Source organism: Camarhynchus parvulus, chromosome 3, assembly GCF_901933205.1.
Source record: "Camarhynchus parvulus chromosome 3, STF_HiC, whole genome shotgun sequence".
Taxonomy (NCBI): Eukaryota; Metazoa; Chordata; class Aves; order Passeriformes; family Thraupidae; genus Camarhynchus; species Camarhynchus parvulus.
Genome location: NC_044573.1, coordinates 70,306,690 through 70,332,919, shown reverse-complemented (window position 1 = coordinate 70,332,919; position 26,230 = coordinate 70,306,690). Strand labels below are relative to the sequence as shown.

The 26,230-nt window shown below is 37.1% G+C and overlaps 1 protein-coding gene across 3 annotated transcripts in view; it reads right to left on the bottom strand.

Annotated features, from left to right (window-relative positions):
- ATAD2B (ATPase family AAA domain containing 2B) overlaps positions 1-26,230 on the bottom strand; it is a 74,687-nt gene that overhangs the window by 22,660 nt on the left and 25,797 nt on the right. For 2 of the 3 annotated variants that reach the window (XM_030944357.1, XM_030944356.1), the window contains exons 10-23: positions 25,674-25,785; positions 25,122-25,237; positions 24,165-24,339; positions 23,320-23,408; positions 22,384-22,543; positions 21,358-21,448; positions 15,259-15,570; positions 11,526-11,658; positions 9,410-9,596; positions 8,557-8,742; positions 7,769-7,904; positions 7,261-7,457; positions 4,552-4,711; positions 1,309-1,431 (exon numbers count right to left, since the gene is read on the bottom strand). In XM_030944357.1, the coding sequence (XP_030800217.1) occupies positions 1,309-1,431; positions 4,552-4,711; positions 7,261-7,457; positions 7,769-7,904; positions 8,557-8,742; positions 9,410-9,596; positions 11,526-11,658; positions 15,259-15,570; positions 21,358-21,448; positions 22,384-22,543; positions 23,320-23,408; positions 24,165-24,339; positions 25,122-25,237; positions 25,674-25,785 (2,177 nt within the window). The remainder of the gene's footprint in view (positions 1-1,308; positions 1,432-4,551; positions 4,712-7,260; positions 7,458-7,768; positions 7,905-8,556; positions 8,743-9,409; positions 9,597-11,525; positions 11,659-15,258; positions 15,571-21,357; positions 21,449-22,383; positions 22,544-23,319; positions 23,409-24,164; positions 24,340-25,121; positions 25,238-25,673; positions 25,786-26,230) is intronic. The other variant, XM_030944355.1, reaches the window with a different exon arrangement.

Sequence of the window (26,230 nt, the reverse complement as noted above, 5' to 3'; positions counted from 1 at the left end):
TTTTCAACTTTCAAAAGTTTAAAACTTTTCCACGGAGGTATACTCTTTTAATGTAAACTGATCACTGCTGCCACACCAGGAATATGTTTGGACTTTTGATAACTTTTCCTGGTCACTTTAGAAGCTGTACACAGACTTGCAAGGGCTGTTTCTTAATCAAAAAAATCAATACGTTACCTCCAGAACGACACTTGTACATATGCCAAGGTGAACTAAAGTCCAGTGGTTTGAAGGCTGCTCTCCCTTACCATAACTCTTATTAGACTGTACTACAGGTACTTTCAGAACACAGCTCTGGTTCCACCACGTCAACATCAGAAGTTAGCATTGCAACCCTAGCATTTACTTGTTCACCAGGTTCTGTAGTACGGTCTGTAATAGTAGGCAATGCATCCTTCTTCTGGAAAGGATGATGGCGTCCTATCAGTTCAGTTCACAAAACAGGGAGAAGTTCACAAAATTGATGGAGGTTTCAAGGTCAGTCATTCTTTAACCTGCACTGTCTGAATCTGACATGCATTCTTTATTTCATATTAAATTTAAATTTTTGTATGGAGATCTCTAAATTCTATCCTATATATGTACAGAAGCTTTTCTTGTTGCCCTTGTCCCTGGCCAGGTTGAATTCTCTCAGGGCTTTAGCTTTCCTAACTTAATCCCTGTCTGCTCAATTCCTCCGTAGTTTTCCCAGGCTACCTTTCTCTGTTCCCACTCTCTGCAGGCCTTCCTTTTCTGTTTAAGTTCATCCACCATCAATTTGTTCATCCACACAGGCCTCTTAATGTGTTCACCTAACCTCCTCTTTTTTGGGAAACATCACTCCCGAGTTTGGAGGAAGCAGTCCTTGAGTATTAACCAGCTGTTCTGGGCCCCTCTTCCCTCCAGGGCTTTATCCCATGGTACTCTACCAAGGAGATCCCTGAACAGGCTGAACCCTGCTCTCCTTTAGCCCAAGGTACTGAACTTTGCTGTGCATGCCTCTTGCTGCCCTTAGGATCTCAAACCCCTCCACTTCACGGTCAGTGCAGCCCAGATGCTCTTGAGGTTCACATTCCACACCAGTCCCTCCTTGTTGGTGAGAACAAAGTGTAGCACAGCATCTCTTCTTGGTGGTTCCTCTATGACTTGTCCTCTACTCATTCTAGAAACCTCCTGAATTGCTTCTGCCCTCTGTGTTTTCCTTTCAACACATACTGGTGTGGCTGAAGCCCCCCACAAGGTCCAGGGCTTGTGAACATGAGCCCATTCCTACCTGTCTGTAGAGGGTCTCTATGTGCATTGTGTTATGATAACTGAAGTTAAACATACCTCTTTTTCTTCTTGCTTCCTTAATTTCTTCACACATCTTATTAAATTCTGGATCCAGTTCAGCAGCAATGATAGCATGAGCAGTGTCCTTCAAAGTACACGCCCTGTGTCTAATTATTTTATCTAGAAAACAGGACAGCACACTTTTCTATCACAATTACAAAAATTCCTTAGCATTTCTATGTTGGTTTGTATTGCATATTATAACACTGATACAAACAGAAGTAACTGGGATAAATTACAGATGTCTGAAAATGCAGATTTATCAATATCACAGCACACTCAAAAATCACAACCTAGCTACTGAAAAGATATAGAAGTATAAACTGGTACTTTAATCCACAGTGGCAACTATAAACAAATGGAAACAGTGAATGATGAACACACCTAAATCAACTTGCCATAAGGTATAGCCTGTTTCCACAGGCAGATCTACACAGTATAATGGAGCAGAGTGCAAAGAGTCACAAAGTAACAGGAGACTTGTCCAAGAATTAATTTACCCCCTGGGGTCTAGGAATAGTCACAGTTATACTGCCTGGAAAATCACACCGGACATCATCTGCATCTGTAAGGTAGACCTGGCTCACTTACATTCCTTCCCTGTTGTTTTTTTCTTTAACCTGAAATTATTGCTTAATTATTATTTAACAACTGATCAAAATTGTACTAAAACACATTATTTTATTCCTTACATTGAATAGCCATTTCTCATTTAAATTCATTTTTTTTAAAAAAAGGGCAAGAAACAAGCCTCGAGTGTGCTACATTTTCAGGCTTATTTGGGGAACAAAACAAATTGCCCACACTGGAAGCCTAAATGAAACTCAGGAAAAACCAGACAAGTTCCCCTGCCTTTGAAACACACAAAACAAATTATTCCACCACTGAAATTTGAAAAGTAATCATAACTTAATAACTAAGCCCATATGCAGAGAAAATTGACATCTAGAACATAGCTTTTCAATGAAATCTACAACAGTCATTGTTTGACTTCAGTACAAACATATTTAATTTGTCAATCCATCCATACTGAATTACTTTTTCCAGCTGTTGCAGGTACTTCAACAGCAACCATCAACATTAATGTCTAGAACATACTCTACAACCAGCAGATTTAATGTTTTAATAATCTTTAAAGACAACAATTAAGAATATCACTAAATACTTATTTCACAATATCTGTAATTCCAGAAACAGCAGGCTTTACAGCTGGAAAAACTGTTGAGTGAAAGAGACTATCCAGTATCTAGCTCAAAAGAGTGGAACATTTTCTGGGGAAAACTACTGCACATTAAATCTACTGAATGTTGGAAGGTTTTGCCCATATATTTGTGAAGCATTATGTTTTATGATCACAAAAAACCCCACACTGCATTAGTACCAGATGTAATTCTGAAATAATAAACTTCAAAGTTTTGGTCAGATAATAAAGTTTAAGAAGCCCTTGCAAAGGAGGAAGGGATGGGAGGGGAGAGAAATAAAAAGGAATCAAATTCGGGTGTTTGAACCACTAAATTCCTCTAACCCTGTGCTGGGCAAGGTTCTCCCCCAGACAGTGCTTCAGTGAGGCAAACACTCATGTCCAACATACAGTGGTTATGTTCCCAGGCCTTCAAAAACATTTCCCAGTCAAACAATGGAGCAAGAAAACCCCAACCTCTCTCACTACAAAACCTGTCTGAAATTTAGCAAAGTACTGGGAAAAAAAATCCCCAAGCAGCCAGTTTTTGATATCCAGACTGCAGATAAAATCAGCCAGTCTGGTCATCCCTCTGCTTTTCCAACTTAACAGGACAAAAGCAGGTACAGTATGAGTCTTCTGCAAGCACAAGCAAGCATGTACGTCCAGCTTTAAAGAATGTGAACATTTATAGGTTAATAGTCATTTAATGAATGCATCTGAATGCATGGAATGCTTCCTCTGAACAGCCATAATGTGCTGTTTCAGATGTGTTCATACAATAGCCCAAAAAATTCTGCATGCCAGAAGAGCAACAGATGGTCTGTGGTTAACAGCAGAGGACAGAACCATTTTTCATTACCTCCTATCCAAAACTGAGCCTAGAAAGAGCCAGATCCATTTCTCCCAGTTCAGTTCTAAAAGCAAGGAAAATTAAAATATCCCTAAACAGGTTCTCTTCAGATAAACTCTGAATGCCAAGTGCCCATCAAGGGCTTTAATTAGTTCACATCGACTGCAAATTAGAAGTCCTCAAAAGTGTGTTATCAAGAATACAAAATAAATGGACTTTTCCAGTTGAAAGAAAATAGTGCATCATAAACTGAAGAAATAAAGTTAATCTTCTACAAATATGAACTGGGTTCAAAAGGCAATCTATAGCAGACTGTACAGTAGAGCAGACTATACTGTATCTGGTCCACACATGAGACATAGAAAACCAAAAATTTGAGAAGAAAAATACAGAAAAATCAGGCTTTAACCTGCTAAAGCAATTTCACAAGATGTCATGAAAAACTTTCTAACATATTCGACTACCTTTGTAGATGGACCCTGATCTCCAAGTATCACATATATTAAGCAGAACTCTATATTAAAAGGGTGCTTTGTGTTGATGACTCTTGAAGCTGCCAGCTGAAAGGCTTTCTTTTGGCAATATGCACTGTAAGGCAGCCCTAGCAAAGAGCACACACAAGGTCTTCTATCTTTGGTTTGGAGTGTGAACAGCTTTTACATGCATTTCAGTCTACAAATTCCTTTTTAATTGAAAGCATCCCATCACACTTTGTCAAGACAATACTGTCTGATCTCTCCCAATCAGCTGCAACTCACTTCCTTGCCTGGTGATTTATCCTGTCTTACTTCTATCCCCAAATATGTAGATTTTGATTTCTGTGTATGAATTTCATGTTCTAAGCTGACATGGAAATACAGCAGACCACTGCCAGATTGCGTGTGGATTCTCTACAGAGCTCTCCAAATTATGGTGGGGTTTTGTTGCCTATTAAAATCTAGATACCCAAATGGAGCTATCAAATTTGAAAGGAAACTATGAAACATAATTTATTAGAAAACAGCTCTGAATGCTACAGTTTTCCTGCTCTTCTAATGTCCCCAGTGCACTCCATGCCTTAGAATACTAAAAGCACAGACCCTTAGGACTTGCTTATCCTAATTATCACAAAGCATGCAGCTTATCTCAATGCCTGAATAGCAACAGAATATGGAATTAAGTACCAGGCTTTCAGGTCTAGGTAGGCCAAAAAGAAGTAGGCTCTTACCTCCAGGATCTTTGTCTGGATTGTACTCCAATGCATTGCTGCAGATCAGGTCAATGTCTGTTAGAAAATCCTTGGCTGTTAAGTAGTTGTGTTTATCAATTTTGGTTATTACTGTTGATAAGTCCATTGGCTCTTTGATAACCTCAAGGTAATCTGAAACCTATAAACAAACAGCACACAGAAATGACACAGGACCTATTGAATACTGACAATCACATCTTTATACTTGGATTCATTCCACATGCTTAGCTCTAAGACATTAACTAAACATCTTGATTTCTAAGCAAATTCATGTTAAAAATTGAAGTTTTATCAGGCTAAAAACATAAGACTTCCAAATCTGCTTTTCCTTCAGGAGCTCACCAATTTATCTTTCAAAATTAATTAAACAGTATTTTTGAAGCAGTACAACTTAATGTAAATGCATTTTTCATTTTAGACTAATTTAGTTATAGATTTTTATGGTACTATAACACTGTCATGGAACTAAAAAGGCAAAACCTATCAGTCTAACTTGAAGCCCTAGGAAATATTAGGGAAGCTCTTTTTTTTTTTCATTTTGTAGGTAAAGTTCTCATTAAACTTAACAGCCAAATTATCAGCTTTTGAATACCTTCTATTAAATAGTTTCTTCAATCACTTGTTAAACAAAGAAAAGTCAGGTTTTATTGATTTCAGATGTTAGACTGGCTGTACAGAAGGACAATCTAAAGAAAAAGCTTTGTGTCACGGTTCACTATGAGCTTAGATCTTAACTGGAGATTCAGCAACCAGTGGAGCACACTAAAAAGTGTTTAACATAATTCATGATACCATAAGGGTCTCAGCCTCAATAGCCAAATGCATCAGCACAGCTGCTGTGATGAAGTTCACCCAAAAAATCAATAAATTTTTTATTAACTTCACAGAAAAAAAAATGTATCAATGTTTCAGTGTGATTTAGATTACATTTAATTAAACACACTGGCAGCCTCTAAAACAGTACTGCATTTTTTTCTTTTGAAATCATCCAGATATGACAGTCACTGTCACAGCACTTAGGAGTTAAATACAGATTCAGGTCAAGCCATAATGGCTCTATAAGATTTTTTTTTAATATAGTGCCTGCAGATATATATTACAACATTATATATTACATCTCTCTCTCTCTATATATAGATATAGATACATATTATAACATTAATGCATTACTTCAGTGGACAGCAATGTGTCACCTAATTCCTTAAATACAGACATTGAAATTCATATTGACAAATGAAAATGGCAAAAATTCTCTTTTTGTCTCCCTTTATGGAAACATTATAGTATCTGGTTCAAGGATTGGAAAGCTAAGCCACAGGCTTCCTTTTCTTGTTAGCACAGCATCAGAAAATCTTCACTGGAAGCTGTAAATATTGCTGCTGCTTTAGTCAGGGAAATTCTTGACTTATCACACAGCAGCATTCTCTGCAATGCAAGTAGGAGTGAAATAAACCTAACACATTTTTTAAGGAAGTCAAGCAGACAAGCTGTTGTAGAAAAAGAAAGGCTAGTCCTGTGCTTAAATGCAGCAGGTGGGACAAAAAGGATTACATTTGATTTCTGGTGCTGTGATATATTAGCAGGGTTCTGGCAAGTCTTCAAATAATAAATTCACATTTTTATTCTCTTCATCTACAGAACATGGACAGTTACTTATTCTTTCTCTATGTGCCCTTATTCATGTAAGTTTAGACCATAAATTCTTGACAGAAAGGAACTACCTTCACTACAAGTATGAAGAGTTTCTACAATTATGGACCTCCCAGTTTCACAAGAGAAATTAAACCAAGGTACTGCTGAGACCATGCTCATACTGTAGGTTGCCACATTAAACAGCTGACCAGGCTTTCAAAACCAGTCAGCTATGGAACACTATGGAAAACTCAAATTACGACAGGACTGCATCAGCCCATAAAAGATCCTTGCTCCATCCTGCAAGGAATTTACACTCCAAATCTGCTTTTTACAATGCTGGTCTTCTGATGCCCATATGCACCTTTTAATGTCTTTCAAAAGAGATGCTTCTCTCTTCAGAAGCAATTAGGGATTTCTTTTCAGTTACTAAGCCCGCAAAGCTTGCAAGGGGCCAGCATCTGATCTCAAAGTCAGACCAAACACAATCCTATTCATACAGCAGCCCCTAAAAACAGATCTGCAGATCGAACTGTCTCATCAGTTAGGTGTGTACAGTCCATAATCGACCAGTTAATGTCCTGTAATGTGCTACCATCTGTGATTAATGGCATCCACAAGCATTACTGCTGAAATTATGCAACAACACTATTAACGCTGAATGCATTACAGAACACAGATCACTTTCCCAATATTATCATGTCTATGATTACAATGCTGTAAAAGCTTTCATTAAAGAATTATATTTATGGTTTCAAGTATTTCAGAAACACTGGCAAGGATAGGAGTGTTGGCATTTTAAAATGCTCATTTCATTTATAAAATGGACAGGAATGCACAAGGTTTTTCCAAAGGCCATTGACAATAGAACATGTTTCAAATTCTTGCAGCATGGATGATGAGGCTGTGACTGTACCACCAGCTAAAAATCTTAGATTGGAAAGATCATGGATCAAACATCTATTTTTCTAATTAATTTAACCATTTCCTTTTTTAAATTTGCGTTGTTTTTCTAGTATTTTCAATTTCATTGTTTGCACATTACTGAAACAAGACCTCTTCAATATCCACCGGTTTGCTGAAGATGTTAAAGCGTTTGTCTGTGGCCAGCCTCTTGGTGACATCCCTGAGAAACAGGCGCAGCTCCCGCAGGGTGTTCTCCTCCTGGTCCTCCATCCGCTGCTTCTCCGCCTCTGACAGCTCCCGGGCAGGACACGGCAGGGCGAGAGGAAGAACTTCCAGGGCACGAAGAGCTAGGGAAAAGAACCAGAAATCAGACAGTGGAAACGTCAACAGTACGGCGGCTCTTCGCATGATGCCACTCCAAATTTCAATATATGTATTCAATATGCATCATGGGTCTATCACTGCATCCTTGACCCCACAGCTCTCCATCCTCAACAACTGTCAACTGCAACTATGAAATTTATTCTGGGTGCTGATTAATGCTGTCACATGGTAATTAAACTAACTGTTAATTACCCACACCTCTTTAAAAAGGAAAGTAACACAAAATAAAACATTAGGATCACATTATTATTGGTTTTACTGTAACTTAGTTTACCAGCCTGTTTCCTTCTTGGTGGAGGCATTGCTGCCTCATCAAGGATTAAGCCTTTGAAAAATCGCAATCTGTCTTCTTCACTCGGTCTTTGAATATAAAAAACCTCTTCATACTGGATTCTGAAAATACATTTCAGCTAAAAAAAAAAAAAAAAAAAAAGCCGTAAGAAGAATGAGCCCCCACTGAAAAATACGTGAATAATGACCATATTGTAATACTAGTAACAAACTTTTCCTAATCAGCCACAGGACAGGAGACGGTAAACTCTACCTAAAGCTGTGTTCACAGCAAAGGGAAAATAAACACTTGTAATTCTCAATGAATTTTCTATAGTAATGAAACTTGCAGTATCCCATGATCCTAACAATGGCCAACACTGCAGTAACAGGAGAGCAAAAAGGGAGAAAAAAAAATCACAGAAAATGTTAAGGAGAAAAACCAGGAATCCTCCTCCTATCCAGAGCCTCAGAAAATGTAACGTTCAAGGTCAGGCCTTTAAACTAAATCTGCATTTAATTATAGTGGAGTCATTTGTCAAAAAGAACAACTGGCATAATGAACAATTTTGTCTTCTCAGCAGAGTGGCATGGAGCTTATGAAAATGAGTAATACGGACATACATCCCTCAATAAGGAAAATTACTAACATTCAGTAATTATTACATTTTATGTCTGACATATTTTAAATTAAGTTAGAAAGTCACTACAGAACAAAATTATTTTACATTATTAAAACATTCAGAAGAGCACAGAACCCCCTATAAATGCCTCCTTCCATGACAAACTTACCTCTTCAGGCAAATCACTAAACATGGACTCAGAGGTAGACAGTAGAAATATAGGTGAGAAAGATGGTATATCTTGCAGCAAAGTTAGGAAAGTAGCTCTCACAGTTTCACTGACAGCTTCCCACCAATCACCAATATGAGGCATGTAAACTATACTTGGTACTGTTCTTCGAGCTTCACGAAAGATCTAATTAAAAGAAACAGTTGTATTTCAACTAAGGAACTAATTGTTACCAGCAGTTGTGAGTAACAAAGTTCTTGCACATTAGAGAATGATTCATATTTGTGGTATTTTATAGACAAATGTTCCAGCAGAAGAGAATTATCTAGACTTTTTAAACAAGGGTTTGTGACTCTTAGCTACAGAATTCAATTATTTTATGTCAATGTGCCAGGGAGACTACAAAGCAACTACTTTGTTTTAAAAATATGTATGTTTTAAAAACTTGCTATGACTGAACAATCAAGATGAAAATTAAACTGTTTTGCAATTCATGCAATATTCACCAAAAGCTAGTCGGAAATGTAAAACATTTAAAACTAAGCAAATTAATCTAGAACCACAGCACACCAATCCATACAAAAGTGAATAAAATGAGTATCAGGCACTGAATATCCAGATTAAACTTACTTAGCACTAGGTATGTGATGAGGGGGCAGGTTAAAAATGTAATTACATTCACTAGTCACTGGAGAGTTTTCCATCACCCTCTACAGACCTCTTTACTTTAAACAGGAAAACAGAAGGAGCCTATGAAAACCTGGACTTTACGTCACATTCCAGCTGGCTGCCTTTATATTGATACAACCAGAATTACATAATTGACTCATTAGAAGGGAATCTGAAATCTCACCTGTGCACATGACTCTTCAGGTGTTTTGGCACTGACTGAATACAGGGCTGGCAGGTCCAGCCTGTGTACAGAGAATTTTTCCAGGGTGTGCAATAGTGCTGGAGCAAGGTGCGAAGTCTGACCTGAACCTCTTTCCCCGGAAAGCAGTAATCTGGGTCTGTAAGAGGTTGGCTGGTGATAAGCTGACCTGCAACAGAACAGTAAAACAGCCAATTAACACACCAGTATTATCAACAGATGGATATATAGGAGATAATTTAGAATCCATAAGACTTTCAGTAACGGGTAATAGCTTCCTACAACAGCCTAAAAGATCAACTAACCTGACTACCCTTGAATACTGCTTCAGGTGCCAATACCTCAAGATTTCTCTTGTCTTTGGCTTCACAACCATTTAATTCAAACTCATCTGTGGGAAGCTATGCATATATTAAATTCATTACAATTTTCATTATAACCAGTTTATTTAAAACTAATTCCTTGATCATATAAAAAGACTTATTGAACATCCAGTAAAGACAGCAATTTAATCATTCCAGTTCAGTCCTAACTACTAACATATCTCTTCAGTAGCCTCAGGAATCCCAGGTCAATCCTTTTATCCCCTAAGTGCTGCCCAAGATTTTCAAGAACCAATGAACATTTCAATAGTTTCCTTATTTAAGGAAAGGACCTGAAGTAGGGTTGAATAACATCACTATGCATTGTGTATTTTAGCCTATTTGTACACTTCTAGTCAGTAGACTTCTGAACAGAAGGAAGACTTCAAAGAAAAACTGCAAAGGTAAACTTATTTTTTGGTTTTTTGTTGTTGGGAAGCAACTCTAAGCCCATAGAAGGAGTTTTGAGATTTCGTGTTTGTTTCTTTCTCTTGGGTGTTTTTGCCTAGTTTTACGGACAAATGATACATGAAGAAAAATGTATTAAGTTTTTCCATTAAAAGTCTTTTCCATTTATAGAAAACTGATTATAAAACCAGAAAGTTTTTGATTAATTTGCATTTTGTCTCATTAAGGCATTTCTATCTGCCCATCAGTGAACTCAGGCAGTTGAACAAGACTTGCTGGTATTACTTCATGTTAAACATTTTGGGACAGCAATGAACATTGTTGACCTTTGGCTTTCAGTTCTGGTGGTGGTGGTTACACACACAGGTAACAATCAGAAATGCTCAGAAAACAGACTGAGAGAGGCTTACATACTTTGCAAAAATAAACACAGTCTTGAAATTCTTTTATTTAAAGACACACATCCATACAAATATATACTGTTGTTTTGGGTTTGGCTTTCCCCTTCCCAACCTTGCAACAAAAGCTTAAATTTGGCATTAGAATACTTAACTATGTCCCTCCAACTTTTTGGACTTTAATCCTTATTTTTAAGCTTAGATATCCACAAATTCTGTTGTGGCATTATTATTTAGCACAAAAAATTTAGCAGTTTTCCACAAGATGGCTCTACTAAGCAGTGCCACTAATGAACAGTTTTTCTAAGTTCACTTTCTTTATTCAGCAAACTCCCTGCAGAAACTATCACATAAAGTAGTCTAAAAATATTCTTAACACAAAATCAAGAAATGTTAATTATTGTTAATTACTGTAGCAAGTCAAATTTATACAGGAAACACTCATCCAAATTTCACACATAGTTTCTAAATTCCTGTTTTCCTGAAACTTTCTATGAAAAACAATGAAAAAAGCACATTAGAAATGCTGAATACAATCATTATACATGACGCTTCCAAACAGCTGCATACACAGAAGCTCAACCATACTTTAAACCAAGAAAAAGCACACAACCCCTCCAAAATATTTCTACATATATCTCTTTTCAGTTCTTAATCCTTCAAATCAAAGTAGTTTGTTAAAATTGAAAATTGCTGTTAGCCTTTTTACTCTTAACCTACATATTGAAAAACATTTGTGATTCCAGTGTGTAGGATGTGGCCTTTCCCAAGAATACCCCCACATCTAAAACTCCTGTCTGTGCACGTACATGTTTCCATTACAGAACACCACTGCCACCCCAAAGAAAAAGAACAACTTTTTTAGCTCTGCTGATGTAAGAATCTCTTGGGTTTATCTATCTAATTATATGCATTTAGAGAAACACTCACATTGTAAAATGAAGGTAGGGTTTATGTATAGCAGCTGATGACTGTTTCTTTGGTGATCCTGAGTGACAGCTCGTCTCAAAAATTGATGAAGCATTCTCATCTTCACTATCATCTAATATTAGACTTGGTACATCTGTTCCAAGAGATGTATTAATTAGAACTTTATCACTTCTAAGTACAAGTACAACAAACAAGACAAGATATTACAATTTTCTTTGTGTCAATTATAATAAATCCTCAAATGTAGAAGAAATTAGTTAAAACTGTCTAAGTATCAGCCTTCAGAATAATAAGTACTTATTAGTTCAAAAACCAAAACAAATTAAATACTGTAGAAGTTTAATCATAATTACAATTTTTTAAAACAATCAAGCTAAACAACTTCTCAAATACAAAAAAGTTTAACTTGTTATAAAATGCTTCCTTTGGGTTTATTTCACAGCTAGAGGTTTTTTCAAGGATGAAGCTATAAAATTTGTAATTCCTCAGACTACATAGAATTTTGTAATTATTTATTTGTTCCAAGTGTCCAAATTCTCATAGGTACACTTCTTCTAAAATTATTCTCAGCATGACTACCTAGACAATGTATGTTTATGAAGAATTGCTTTCCACCCTATGATAATCTGCTGAAGAGTATCAAATTACTTTTTATCAAAATCAGTTCAATGCATTCCATGTTCATATACTATACCTTTACCTATTTTAATTCTCTTGCTAATATACTAGTACAATCAGCTGAAGTACTTTCTATACAGACCTTAAAAAATAAAAACTTCAAGGACTCATATTCACAAGACACACTGCAGAGACAAAAAGCTGCAAAAATACTAATATGGCACTAAAACAGAACAACCAGGTAACAGCTGAAAATCATGTACATTAGCTCCCAGAGCTGCAATGGGATTAAAAGTTACCTGGTGTGATTTGATCATAGGAAAGAACTGCTGCAAGATCTTATTTGCCCCAGGAAAGGAGCTGAGTTGTTTTTGCCCTATGCCATGGCACTCGTTCTCATTTCCACAGGGAAGGAAGTCTGCAGTGATGGGATGAAAACGGCCACAGCCACTCAGCTGTACAGCAGGAGCACTGCAGAGCAAGAAAATGCTCTGCAGTGGATGGGCAGCATTCCTGAGAGCAGCCCAGAGTCACTGCAGCACACTACTGCCCAGGACAACCCTCAGACATCCCAACAGCAGCTCATGTTGGCCACAGCCACTTAAGAAAAGGGATTGCTGTGAAATGAAAGTGTGAAATACAGAGAGATCCAAGTATTATTCTCAAATACCCAAACCACTGCATAACTTGTTGGATTTTCATGAGGCAATGGCACAGGTCTGGCCACATCACCATGATCAGACAACCACCATGGGACAAAGGAATCACCTTCAAGGTAGTGTTAAGTGTCAGATGGAGATGCCATCTAAGCCACAGGAAAAACTGTCCCAGTATTCCAGGAAAAATTGTTAAGAGACAACAAAGGTTCCCTTAGCTGGCTGTGAGATGTAAGAAACTGAATTCAGAGTAGGCTGGGGAGGAATGATATTCTGCTGCCATGGGATGAGGATGTGATGCAGTCACACACCTGACAATCATTCCTCGGGAGCAAAGATGAAAAAGGCTTGCAGAGCAAGCAGTGGCCAAAAGCTAATCCAGAGTAAGAAAACATGGCACAGAAGCTGCTGGATATTTAGTTAAAGCTAAGGATGGAGACCTCCAAATCAACTGGACATAGGCCTTCTATCTCTGGGCTCACTAAAACAGACAGTCCCTAAAATGGACAGAATTTCCAGAATACCAAATGCAGGCACAGTCCTATGCTCATGCACTGGACACAGCTTTCTCTCCCTAAAATACATAATTATTTTAAAAGGTAGCCCATCTTTTAATCCCAAGTGTTTCTGTGACATTCTCTGCTCGAGCATCTGACTCACTGAATTACAAGAAAGCGGAATTTTTAGTGAAATGCAGAAAACCTGATGTGCAGATTGTAAGTACAGCTGTAAGCATGTTCTATATATTTGACTTTGAATTCAAGAACATTTGAAGCCCTATTGTATAATCTACATTTATGTATAATCATTGTACCTGAAAGTGGATTTTTCTGGTTTTAACAAAGCTTAAAGCTTGTTATTCCATATTTTCTTGGACTTAAGGGGGTAAGAAAAAACTAAATGTTAAAAGAAAACTCAGTTCATGCATCTTCAAAATCAATTATCTACAAACATTTAAAAGTACCCATAGCAGCCAATGATCTAGTAAAACTACTATTTAAATCAACTTAAGCTTCCAAACTCAATTTGTTAGCAGTAATGAGCAATAATAAATAGGAATGCAAAAAATATAACCAAAGAAAATATTGTGAACTTAACCAATTCTTCAACAAGACTGACCATTTCTAAATTGGGCGCAACTAACAGGTTAGCAGTACACAGAGACCTAAGCATCATAAATAACTTTCAGCTGAAGAAGCCCAATAGGATCTAACTGCAGCTGCAAGCCAGCTCATTTCCCTCTACCAACTACCACATGCTCCCAAGGCCCATCTCTGGCCAACTCCAACACTTGTTAAAACCTCCAGATACCCCACAGTCAGCAGAAAACACATAAATACATCATTTTTGGATGAGTTTTCTGGCTAAAATGGTTTAACAAAGGACCTGAAGTACTCAAGCAAGCGGAAAGATAGAATAAAAATGCACAGCTGGGCTGGAGAACTGCAGCAGCCAGCACAAGGATCAGCTTAAGCTGCCTGGGCTGCAGGCTGAAAGCGTGCCCTGGAACAGGAATGAGAGGAAAATCATGGCTGTCACAGATTTGCTTTATGACTGGGATGTTTTCAAGTCAATCACGCACAACCCCAAGGACAGTTTATAGAGCTGGGGGGTAAGAATGATCCTAGATAAGAACAGTAGACTATATCAGAATAAACAGATCACAAACCCAAGGTATCTTGTTCAACATTTAACTTCCAAGAAATGACCACAGTAACTATTAAAGTATGTCTCAGAGAAGAGCTGGGTAGAAAAACCCCAGAACCTATTGACTCATTGCCAGCAGTCGGTCACAGTCCTTCTTATTCCCCGCCTCCTTGGTGCACCCACACTGCTCCCACTGCAGCAGGTGTCTGGCATTCCCCGACCCCTTAGTGAGTTGATTTTACTCACTAATTCAGCAAAAAAAGCCAACCTGACAAAACAGCAAATAGTTCTCTACTTGCTAAGCTGACAGAATCAGCTTGGAGGATCAGGAGCGGACCAGGCCAGTTCAAGGACATGGAAGACTCAGGACTTTCTTCTAAAATCGGCACATGACCATTACATAGGCTCAGTTACTAAGATGCTGAGCTGTGAGCACCCCAAAGCTTCTGCACCACCAGCAAGCAAAGGACTTGGGATAGCTAACCATTGTTGACACTCAGCAACATTGTCTCACCTTTTTTTTTTTGTTCTGACCTTTAATTATGCCCAACATTTCTTGTATTTAAATTGCAAATGACTTGTGAGTTCTTTTTCTGGATGGCCCTCACACCTATGGGATCTTGCTCTGTATAGGTCAGGTCATTAGATTCTACAACTTGGAATCAGCAAAAATAATTATGCAACATCCAAGCAAATAGTACTTACAACCTAACAACACCGAAGGAAATACACACCAGACTTAAGGCTAGGCGGAGAAGCTGAAATCCTTGCAAATTGAAACAGCATTTGCAAAAAAAACCCACCCCACATACCTTCACTTTTGTCAGCCTGGCTGAACTCAGCATGGGGGAACACTTTGTGCAAGACCTCGAGGAGCTTGCTGAAGGTGCGCTCCAGGAGCGGCCGGATGACGGGGGACAGCGCGTGGCCCGAGGAGGTGACGGCACGCTGGGAGGCCGGCACGATGTTCTGCATGGCGTGGTAGAAATCCTGCGCGCTCAGAACCACCGAGGAAACGTCCAGCTGCAGCTTCTGGCTGCTCATGTAGATCTGGGGGTAGCGACGTCTCAGGGCAATCAAGGCAGCCTCAGTGCAAAGTGCTTTTATGTCGGCTCCACAGTACCCTAGTGCACACAGAAACACAAACACCTTCCGTGAAGCAGCACTGCTGTGCCACACCTGCAGCAAACACGCATCCAACTAAAAACAAATCAGGAATATTTATTTGTCAAGGTCCACAAAGCATCTAACAAAAGGCATCGGGTCATAATCTGATAACAGTGTTGTATATCAAGAAATTAGACTTGTTTATAAGATATACCAAGAAATTAATTCCACATGGAAGTTGAAATTACCTCCATTTTCACTATATCATTTGGTATATAGTGTATTTCCAGTCCTGGGTTATAGGTCTGTTATTGCTCTTTCTTTTCCCTTAATATTGTCTAACGTATGTGTGCAATTTTAACAGGCTAGTTCCTCTCCTCCTTTTTTCCTTTAATACCTCCACATGAATATAATCTTTAATAGCAAAGTAATTTTGTTACATTGAACATCACCAACTTTAAACTTTTACAGTTGAGAAAATGAGCAGTATAAAGAAAAATGTTTCATGAGCAGAATAGGGAAGAGATAGAATCTCTTGTTATAAAAAGCATTACTCTGAATTCCTGGGAAAATGTTAACTCCTACTATGAAGAGAAATGTTTCAGACTTTTAAGAGTTTCATAACTTTACTAATATAACCAAAGGTAGAAATTAAAATGCATTAAAATTTTAATTTAGCCTATCTTCATAAGTATCTACAGGTGGCTACCTATAATTGCTTAATCATCATTAGTGAAAAACATAGATCTGATAATTATGAAATACAGAGAGACTTAATACCTCTGAGTCTTTTGCAGTCTCTAGCTCTGGGTTTTCCCCAGAGCTAGAAATTAGATTTCAAGTTTTTCCATCTCTCTCAGCAAGACACATTAATATGCCTCTGTATTTTGAGGCACCACAGCTCCATCTTTTAAAAACTGTAGAACAATATTCCAGTGAGAAAAGTAATTTAGAGAATTAGAGTCACTATAGGAAAATGTGTTGCACTGAGGTAGTGCCATATAAAAGTTCATGGGTTTGTAATGAAGTGTTTATAGAAGGTAATTAATCAATTCTTTAGTTAAAACTATTCTCATTCAGCTGTTGTTTTACCAGACTTCCTCCTCCTCAGGAAGTCTTACATTACTTGCCTTTTTTCTACTCTATTTTTGTATTAAAACCAAGGAGGGCACATTTAGATTGGATATTAGGAAGAAATTCTTTACTATAAGGCACTTGAACTGGCTGTCCAAAGTGGGATAGTAAAAGGTGTCACCGTCCATGGCAAGGGATTGGAATGAGCTGAGCTTTAAGGCCCCTCCCAACCCAAAACATTCTGTGATTCTATGACTGGTCTTTTGGCAGCACCAGGTTGCAGAACTGAGGCCTGCCTTGCTTTTCTCTCTTTAGCCTCTGATGTTCCGTCAGTGCTCCTGGCACATATATTTTTACAAGATCCATACAGCAATAAAAACAAAGGTGATTCCATACACACTGTTTAAAAATAAAAAAGGAAGCAATTAATATGGAGGACTGTAGACACTTTTCCATCTCCATCTTTCAGACATATTAATTTGGGGGATAATAATAAAATATACATACTTTTCAGCTATAAAGGTGACTTAAATTGGATGAGACTTCAAACTGCACCTTTCTTATATATAAGTGAAAATAATTTAAAAAAAAAGAAAAACAAAAATAAACCCAGATGGACAATCACCATAAATATTGGATAATTCCTGCAATTTTTAAACAAAGATTTGCAATTTTATAAAAAGGTCAGTAGTTACTCTTGTATAAATTTGTTGAGTCCACACCATGACTGTTACCTAAAACATATGTAGCAATTCACATTCCCAAGCTACCTTGAAATAAATACAGAATACATTTGAAATATGTTCAGATATATCCACTATATTAATCAATAGACAACTAATTGTTTTCAGCACTGAAGTTATGGTATTTAGGGTTTTTTAACTTCCATTTAACATGGAATCAAAACTATACAGGCACACTCCAACCACACGAAACTATTAGACAGTAGCTACTGGTACATCAGAGAAACCAAACCAGGGTTCTGAATTTTGCATTGTTCTTTAGGTATCAGGTATCAAGTTCCCATTTAAATTGGTCCACTTCTCATCCAAAAACCACACTAGATTAAACAAAAAATGAGTGACGGAAGCACTAAACCAAAGCTCAAATCAAGGATGCATTGAAGATAGGCAGCACCCTGAATGCCTGTCACCTCAGAAGCTAGTTTAGTATCTTTATGAAAAGATTCAGCAGCTCAGGATCCAGATCCTTCCCAACTTTTCTATTAACAAATGCTGTAACATCCCTTTCTAATAGTCATTTTAATCACCGCTTGTACATCTCCAAAGAATTGCAAAATTAGGAAATAATAGCCTGTAGCCTATTTTTAAAATTAAATTCTCAGGTGATCAGATACACAATTAGTCTCCATTTCTACCTCTCATTTCTCAGGAGCAATTACATTTGAAGACTAATAATTGGTGTCTCTTTTTGAGGGACTCTCTTGTGCATACTGTATATCCATTTCAGTGACAAGAAAACTGCAAAAATCCTGTACCTTGAGAAACATTAAAGAGCTTTTTATTGCTAAGAAGCAAATACACACTGATTAAGCAGAAGAAAAACATAAGTGAAGTATTGTCAAAACAAAATAAAATGTATCATGCCAACAATAAATAACCTGATGCAGATTTTACCCAAATTGACGCTGTAATATAAACTCAGGGTTCAGTGCATTTTCTTCCATTTTTGAAGCATCTCAGGAAAGATGTTCAATTTGCCAACGGCACACCTCAACTTAGAACAAAATGAGGATTCCTGTCAAGTAGCCTATTTTCTTCTACCCAGCACCATTAAACTCTGCTGAACATTTCTGAAGTACAACTTTCTGAAGTACAACTGCAGGACAGCAAACAAGTGGATTCCTCCGTAGGTTTCCAAAGAATGCACTTTGATCACCAAAATTTTCCAGCCACCTCTACTGTGCAGAAATTGTGCCATCTTTAAAATGTCTTCTGCCTAAAACCCACCCTAAACCCCACAACAAAGTGCTACTGAACTGGGTGAAGCATTTAGGTGAACAATTTTGACCACTTCCTCCACTTCATGTTGTGCAACTCCCTACAAAACTCTCAATATGACTGAAGGGAAAGAGAGTTAGCAAACAACTCAGCAAGATGACAGAGATGAAAAATAACTACAAGGTTTATTTTAAAGAACTGTGAAACACAGGAATGATAATGCCAAAATCTCCCCACCATCTTTACATGAGGACGGGAATGAAAAATCTAAATGGTATCATTTTGCCACAAAACACTCCTGCAATAATAAGCACAGAGTATTTTTAACAAGCATCTTCAGCAGAATAGTTTGTTTCTTTATAATTCTATTCAATAACACTATTTAAATAATCCTTACTACATTGTAAAAAGAGTCATCTGCAAAATGCCAGATGGAGGAATTAGCACTTTTTCAGTTGCTAGTATGTTTTGTTTCCTGCAAGACTGAGTTTATAGGTAAGTCTCTCTAGCTACAGAAAGTTACCATTCCAAACAAGGGAATAAGCACGAGAGATAAGATGGGATTTATAAAGTTAAGAGTATCTGGGACCCATCTCCAGTGAAGAGAAAAAACATAGTAATTATGTGTATTTACTGAAAGTACGAACAGGACAGAAAGAAGTGTGCGGTCTTCTGAGCAATGCTGTGCTCTCCCCAAGCTGCTTCACTTCGTCTCACACACACTGCAGTCATGAGGCCATTCAGGGAAGTGGAGTCTTTAATTCTCACATACACAGAAATCCACTAAAAGGTTGTAATCCATAACACCTGGGACAAAAATCAGTCCTCAGGAAATAACCTATTTTTTGCAAGTCCTGGGGCTTTTCCCTTCCAATTTCCTTCTAATTACACTCCTGGATCGTAAGGAGTTCTGAGTTGCACATACACCTGCTTCCCCAAAGTCATTTGCTTTGGGAGTACTTCAGCAGTTTTCTTCATTAGGATCTAAAAGCTTGGAGTTAAGTGTTGCCAAGTCCGCTGAACTGGAGAGAGGTATCAACCATGCTGTGCCAAAAGCCTGCCAAGTCTAGGCAGCTTTTACTTGGGGAAGAGGGGGCGTTGTTTTTTGGGGGGGAAGGTTGTTTGTTTGTTTTTAAAGAAAACTTGTGCACAAGAGAAATATCAGACTGGTATAAACCACATCACAGACATATATGTGTGCCAATGAGTCCCATTGGTAATGGCCACAAAGAATCTGGAAAAGTCTGTTCAAATCTTTGTTGCAGATTTCACATACAGAAACAATGAGGCACTCTCAAGGTGAAGAAGAGAGACCAGTCTTACTTCAGCTGTTTTGAAAAGACTCTGTAATACTTCAAAGATTTTCATCTTGGATGTATGGAAACACTTAAATTCCAAGATACAGACTGGAGACTGTCAAGTGTACAGTAGCTGGAGAGCAGGAAAGCCAAGGGAAACAGAAAAGGGTGTTTCTTTTTGTTAGCTGACTTCCACAGAACTGACAGGCTTTATGGAGCACAAAGAATGTCTTCCAGTCAAATGTACAAGCGGCTTTCCCTATTGTCTGAAATTTTAAAATACTGTGTTCTCAATGAAAAAATATGTTGAATTTTTAAAGAAACATCTGTGGTTTTTTCCCACCTATTCCCCTCTCTCCCACTAAGCAGCACCACACTTTTGCACAATTCAAGCAGAATTTACATGAAATGGGTTTGTTGTGTGCTGTTATACCCGGCAAAGCTTAAACTGGAGTTTGCTGGACAGCAAACTTTATGTGTTCTCCTCACCAGAAGATGTTGAGGTCTTTGTGCATCAAAAGCGGAGGGATGCTGCTTCCATGAGAGGTGTCCCTGCAGATGAAGAGGATAATTCGGATGTACTGCAGCTAACTGAATGGGCTGATGTTCAGTTTAAAGTTCTTACATTCCCTGATGATGGATTCCAAAGCACAGATATTTGGACGGTTCTTTGTCTGAGAACTTCAGTGCTCGTCCAAGCAGATGACTTACAGAGGATGTATCTTTGCATGACAAGTTGTTGAGAAGGTATTGTAGTGTGCGCTTTAGGGTCATTTCCTCTGTTAAATTCACTATACAAATATTTGGGTTTGTTTCTGATTAGATTTAAACAGCAGGCTTATCTTGAACAACCAACCTCCATTCAGTACAGCAGGTCTTTGTGAGCTCCAAAAGTGTATTTAATGTTTTCATGTTGCGGTGCTTTTTTTCTCCCCTACCTATGTCTACACTTTGAGGTTGTTCTGTGCTAGCAATCTGGAAAAAAAATTCATCTTTAGAAAGGCTGGTTAGTTTGTTGGATTTATGTCAGAGGAGAGCATGCCAGTCAGTAAAAAACAAACAAAAATCAAAAACCCCACACACAAGTACTATTCTTTTTTCTCAGTAAGTAGACAGAGAAAAAAAAAAACAAGTCTGCCTATCTCTTTTGTAATTTACCAATTTAATGGGAAGTCTACCTAAAGATTCCAATTCCAACTTCATTTTGCTTCTCTTTAAGGGTATGCATCTTATATAAGGACAGTGATCTCACAGAAAGGAAACGTGGTTGTATTTTCAAATGACTACTAGCTACTCATTTTGTGTTTCAGTAAGACAGAAACATACTTGTTACTACAAAAAGAGTATTGTTCAAAGTACAGAAGTTTAGAAAGGCGGAAATAAGGAAATCTTGATACATTTAACATACCTTCCAAGTTTTACACAGAAGAGAAAGACTCTACAGTAAAAATACTAACAACAAAATACTCACCAACACATTTTTCAGCCAGTTCTCCTAAGAAAGGATCTGACAATTTGGGGTTCCAATCCCTGGTATGAATTTGCAAAATGTGCTTTCGTGCCTGATTTAAAAAAATAATAAAAAAAATTAGATTAAAAAACCAGCAAGTCAAATCCCTATCATATAAAAAAATATTCTTTATTTGTGTAAATCTATAGTTACTTTACCTGCTTTTGGCATGTAACTGAGACATATAAAATAGAACTGAGCACTCCATAGTCTTAGCACTCCAAAGGACAAAGCTTTTCCCTTGTTTTTAATTTCATATATAAGCAGTACTTTTTTCGACCAGTTACACATTTTAATTTCTGTTTGATCAACATTATTATAAATGAACTGAACAAAACTCATGTTCTATTAGGAATTATCATAGTTTTATGATTCCATTTTTAATTACTGCACCTATGAGTAACAGGTTCTACTGTCAAAGGCCTCACCAATTAACAGGTTGAGTAGCACAGCACATACACATGAATCCCAAAAGAATTTCAGCTAAAAGTTCTATAGAATTTAAATAAATCCATCCATATACAAAACACAATTAATTTTAGGTATAAATTCATGAAGTATTATGGTTGAGTTTATGTAAATTTAGAAAAAAAACTGAAATGTTCCTGTTGCCAGCATTGTAATGCCTGACTGTGCAGCTACATTTTTTACATGCTTAGAAGTCTACAAGATTTAAAATTATTTTGTCTTACTGTAAGTTTCAAGGCCCCAGATAGTTAAGGTTCATTATACAAATCCATAGTTTTGAGATAAGCAATTCAGCTTATTGTGAATAATTTACCTCTGTTTAGTTTTAGCTATATCCTGAAGATCTGAAGCTCAATACAACTTCATGTATACAATCTGTTTGTACTAAAAATGTCTTCATAAATGAAACATTCTTACAAGCAAGAATGAGTATTTTTATTTCCTAAGCTTGGTTGTCAGGTGTTCAAATGTTTAGTATACTACAGATGTTTATTAATAAATCTCCTTTCCAGGTTTTACCTTCTTGTCAGGCAAGTTGAAAAGAAATTCCCTGTCAAAGCGACCAGGTCTCCTGAGTGCAGGATCTATAGAATCCAGTCTGTTTGTAGCACCAATTACAACTATTTCACCTCTGTTATCCAGTCCATCCATGAGGGCAAGAAGAGTAGACACTATAGAGCTACAAGAAAGTTTTCAGAATAAGAAAGTTTTAGGAACACTGCAAGAACTTCTGCATTTACAAATGCAACAATAATATACTCAAAAGAAAAAAGCTAGGCTACAAACAAGTGCATAACAGTTTCAAGTCTTGTCAGTTCCACTGGACTCCTGGTCTGCTGGCCCCAAATTTCTCTCACCAGAGTGGAGGGACATGGACACATAAATACCACCACCTATAGAATGACAGGTGCAAGTGTGTTGCCATCCAGCGCACTGAGATCACAAGCTGAGATCAAAAGCAGCCACAAAAATTTCAACCAACAGCAAACTGTTGTAAGAAATGTTCTAAAAGACGACAAGATAGCAACACAAGATATGTTTGTACATCACACCATTAAGAATAAAAGTCACAGATGAGTTCAGCTCATTGATAGAACATTACAATTCATTATCCTAGAACAACATTTTTTCAACTGGTTATTCTATTGGGCTGGTAACAGACAATCTGTTTACAGCACAAAACAGCAAATCAAGGAATGGCTGTGGAAATCTTGTAGTTAATAATGTGGCTGAAGGGTAATTGTCACTGCAATTCAATTCCCAGCAAATTACAGTTTGCCTGAAGGACTGAAAAGATGACTTTCAACACCAAAAAACCAATCTGTCCTTTCTAGTATAAGTGGTCTTCAGAAAAAGTAAAAAGGTTTCCTGTGAAATGAGAAAAAATTACATTTAAGAGTTTAGCAAGATAATGTACCCTATTCCAAGATAATGGCAGCATAGAAGAACTATTACCTGTGAATCTGATCTTGTCTGCTAGAACGAACTGGAGCCAAACCATCTATTTCATCAAAAAAGATTATAGAGGGTCTCATCAAGTATGCCTGGTATGCAATAAACAAAACAAAAATTGAATTCACTGTTAATTCCTAATTTATCCATCAAAATTGAACACTGGTTTCACTAGAAAGCATTAACATGCTAAACTAACACATATATTGAGACATCCTTGTTAGAAAGTGTAAAGTCTGAAATGAAAACTCCAGCAGTGTTTCAAAGCAAAGCAGAGTGCAGTCTACTCTGAGTAAGCAAGATGGCACCAGTGTACCAGTTTTACTGTGTGCTGGACAGGTTAAAGACAAACACACACCTGACACTCAGAAAACATGATCTTATCGGCTCATAATCTGTTTGTTTAGACAGCTCTATCTGACAACTACTTTTCTTTGAGCTACTACTTTACTGCTTTGTGTGACTCTCTGTTTGTCCAATCTCTTCTAAGCCAAAAAAGAACACTAAAATAGACACACAACCAGGCAAGCATGCACTCCCCTCTGTAGCATTTATCTTGAACATGTCAGTCAAACTCAAACTCACTGACTGATTTTTTTTCCCCAAGTTTTATCCAAACTACTTTGCCTCATTAATGAACAAATCAAAACACTTCTTCCTCTGAGTTTCCAGAGCAAGAAAAACTACTGTCAGCTGCTCTTTTCATCAAAATATGCCATTTCGTAAAATCCTACTTAATTTACAAAAACTACAGTTATTAATTTGAATTGGAAATACCTTTGGCTACCTAAATGACAAAACACAACATACAGAGAAATTATATCAAGAAAAATGTATTTTCTTCTAACCTGATCAAAAAGGAGTCGAAGCTGACGTTCAGATTCACCAACCCACTTACTGAGACAGTCTGCTCCTTTCCTCATAAAGAAAGCCACCTTTTTGTCTCCTTGACTGCATTCATTAGCTAGAGCTCTAGCTACCAAGGTTTTACCTGTTCCAGGAGGACCATAGAATAAACAGCCCCTGAAGATAAATGGATCAACACAGTCACAAACTTATTTTACGTCTCCTGAAAAACTCCAAGTCAAATTTTATAATGAAGACAGGGAGCCTGGAGAAGAATGACTTAAGATCTTGTATTATTATCTTGTAGTAGTATTGTATTAAAATGTTGTAGTATTAACATGACTTCATAAAATCTAAGTTTGTTTTATGCTTTCAAATCAGTAAAACTTTCATTTGTAAAGAACATTAATCAAAGGCATATTAAGTTTCCAAAGGATTCTTCTACATTAGTTAAATACCACCTCTTCAAGTATTAGATTTTAAGTAATACCTTAATCAATATCTGTTACTTCTTTGCAATGAAGTGATTAAGTGACAAAAATACTCCCAAATCTTTCAATTGACTTAAACACCATTTAAATCACATACCAAGATGCCTCATTATTAAATATTATAATCCCAGTATACTATTATTGAGAGAAACATCAGCATTTTGCTTGATCTAATAAAATATTTAATAACATAATGGGGAAAAAAGGCAAGGTACTACTAAATTAAAGACATGAGAATTCTTTCTTTAACCAAATCGCAAAGTTTACCTTCCTCCCACAAGAAAAATATACTAGTTTTTTTTAATTCTTCATCCTGCTTATTACATATTCTGATAGACAAGTTGGGTAGCAACATGTAAATCTATTTGAACTGTAAAACACTTCAGGGAAAGAATCAACCTCCTATGTAGTTTTCAATTCCTCAGAGCTTAATTAAAAAAATACAACAGTGAGAGTAAATACACCTACCTTGGTGGCTGAATTTTGAATTGTTCAAATATTTCTGGATAGAGAAGAGGAAACACTACCATTTCCTTAAGTGCAAGGATATGATGGCTCAATCCCCCTATACTATCAAAACAAACCTTAGGAAAAAAAAAACATATTAAGTTTATTGTAACAGCTTTCCACAAAAGCATCTTTACTTATAAAACATTTGAAAACAAATTAGAAAAAATATTGCATTTATCAACAAGATTTCCCTCAATTTTGAATGTGTGAAAAAGCCAGTTGAGAAAGTCAACTTTTGGCTGCCCACATGAGGCTTATCTGGTTTGCAAGTTAACTGTGCCAGGGCTGCCTGGACATCTACAGAGATCCAGCCTAAGTCCCAGAGCAAATACTTTGTAGTCCAAAGGAATAAGTAGAAAAAAGCTTTGGTAACAATAAAATAAAATTTAAAAATAAAAAAAAATCAATGCGCTTTTTTATGAACTTACTTCAACATCAATAAAAGGCAGTGGAGAATTCTGCTTATGTATAATTCAGGGAAGGAAGATAAAAAGCTCTAACAAAACCTACCGATTTATCAACAATCATTGGGTCAACATCAGCCAAACTCGCCCCAACTTTCACACGCTCCCGAAGGATTCCACTAGCTAAGTCTTCTGCTCTGAAGTTTAGAGGCAGGCACCTGTTCCACAATAAACAAACACCAAAGAAATACTGTTTTCATTGCTTGGAGGTGAAGAAACAAGAGATTAAATGCCTTTTACTACATAAAGAGATAACCTTCCCAGACTGGTAAACAAAACTAATCTTTTTTTGTTGTAACTATGGTTATATATCTGGAAGTTCCTTAACATTTATGCATCCATACACGTATTTCAATCTGAAGAACTGTAATGGATAGATTATTTTGATTGAACACAGAAGAAACAGTATTTCCTTCCTTTAAGCTCATACACAGATACTACATCAGGCCAACACACAGTTAAAGGGAGGAAGAAAGGTACTAGTAAGAGACTGGTTACACTCAGAACTACACTTCTGGTCGTTGTACGTTGCTTGAATTCCTTGCAATGGAAAGGGAACAACATGGCAGACAGGAAGAGATGGAAGAAAGATGAGGGAACTTT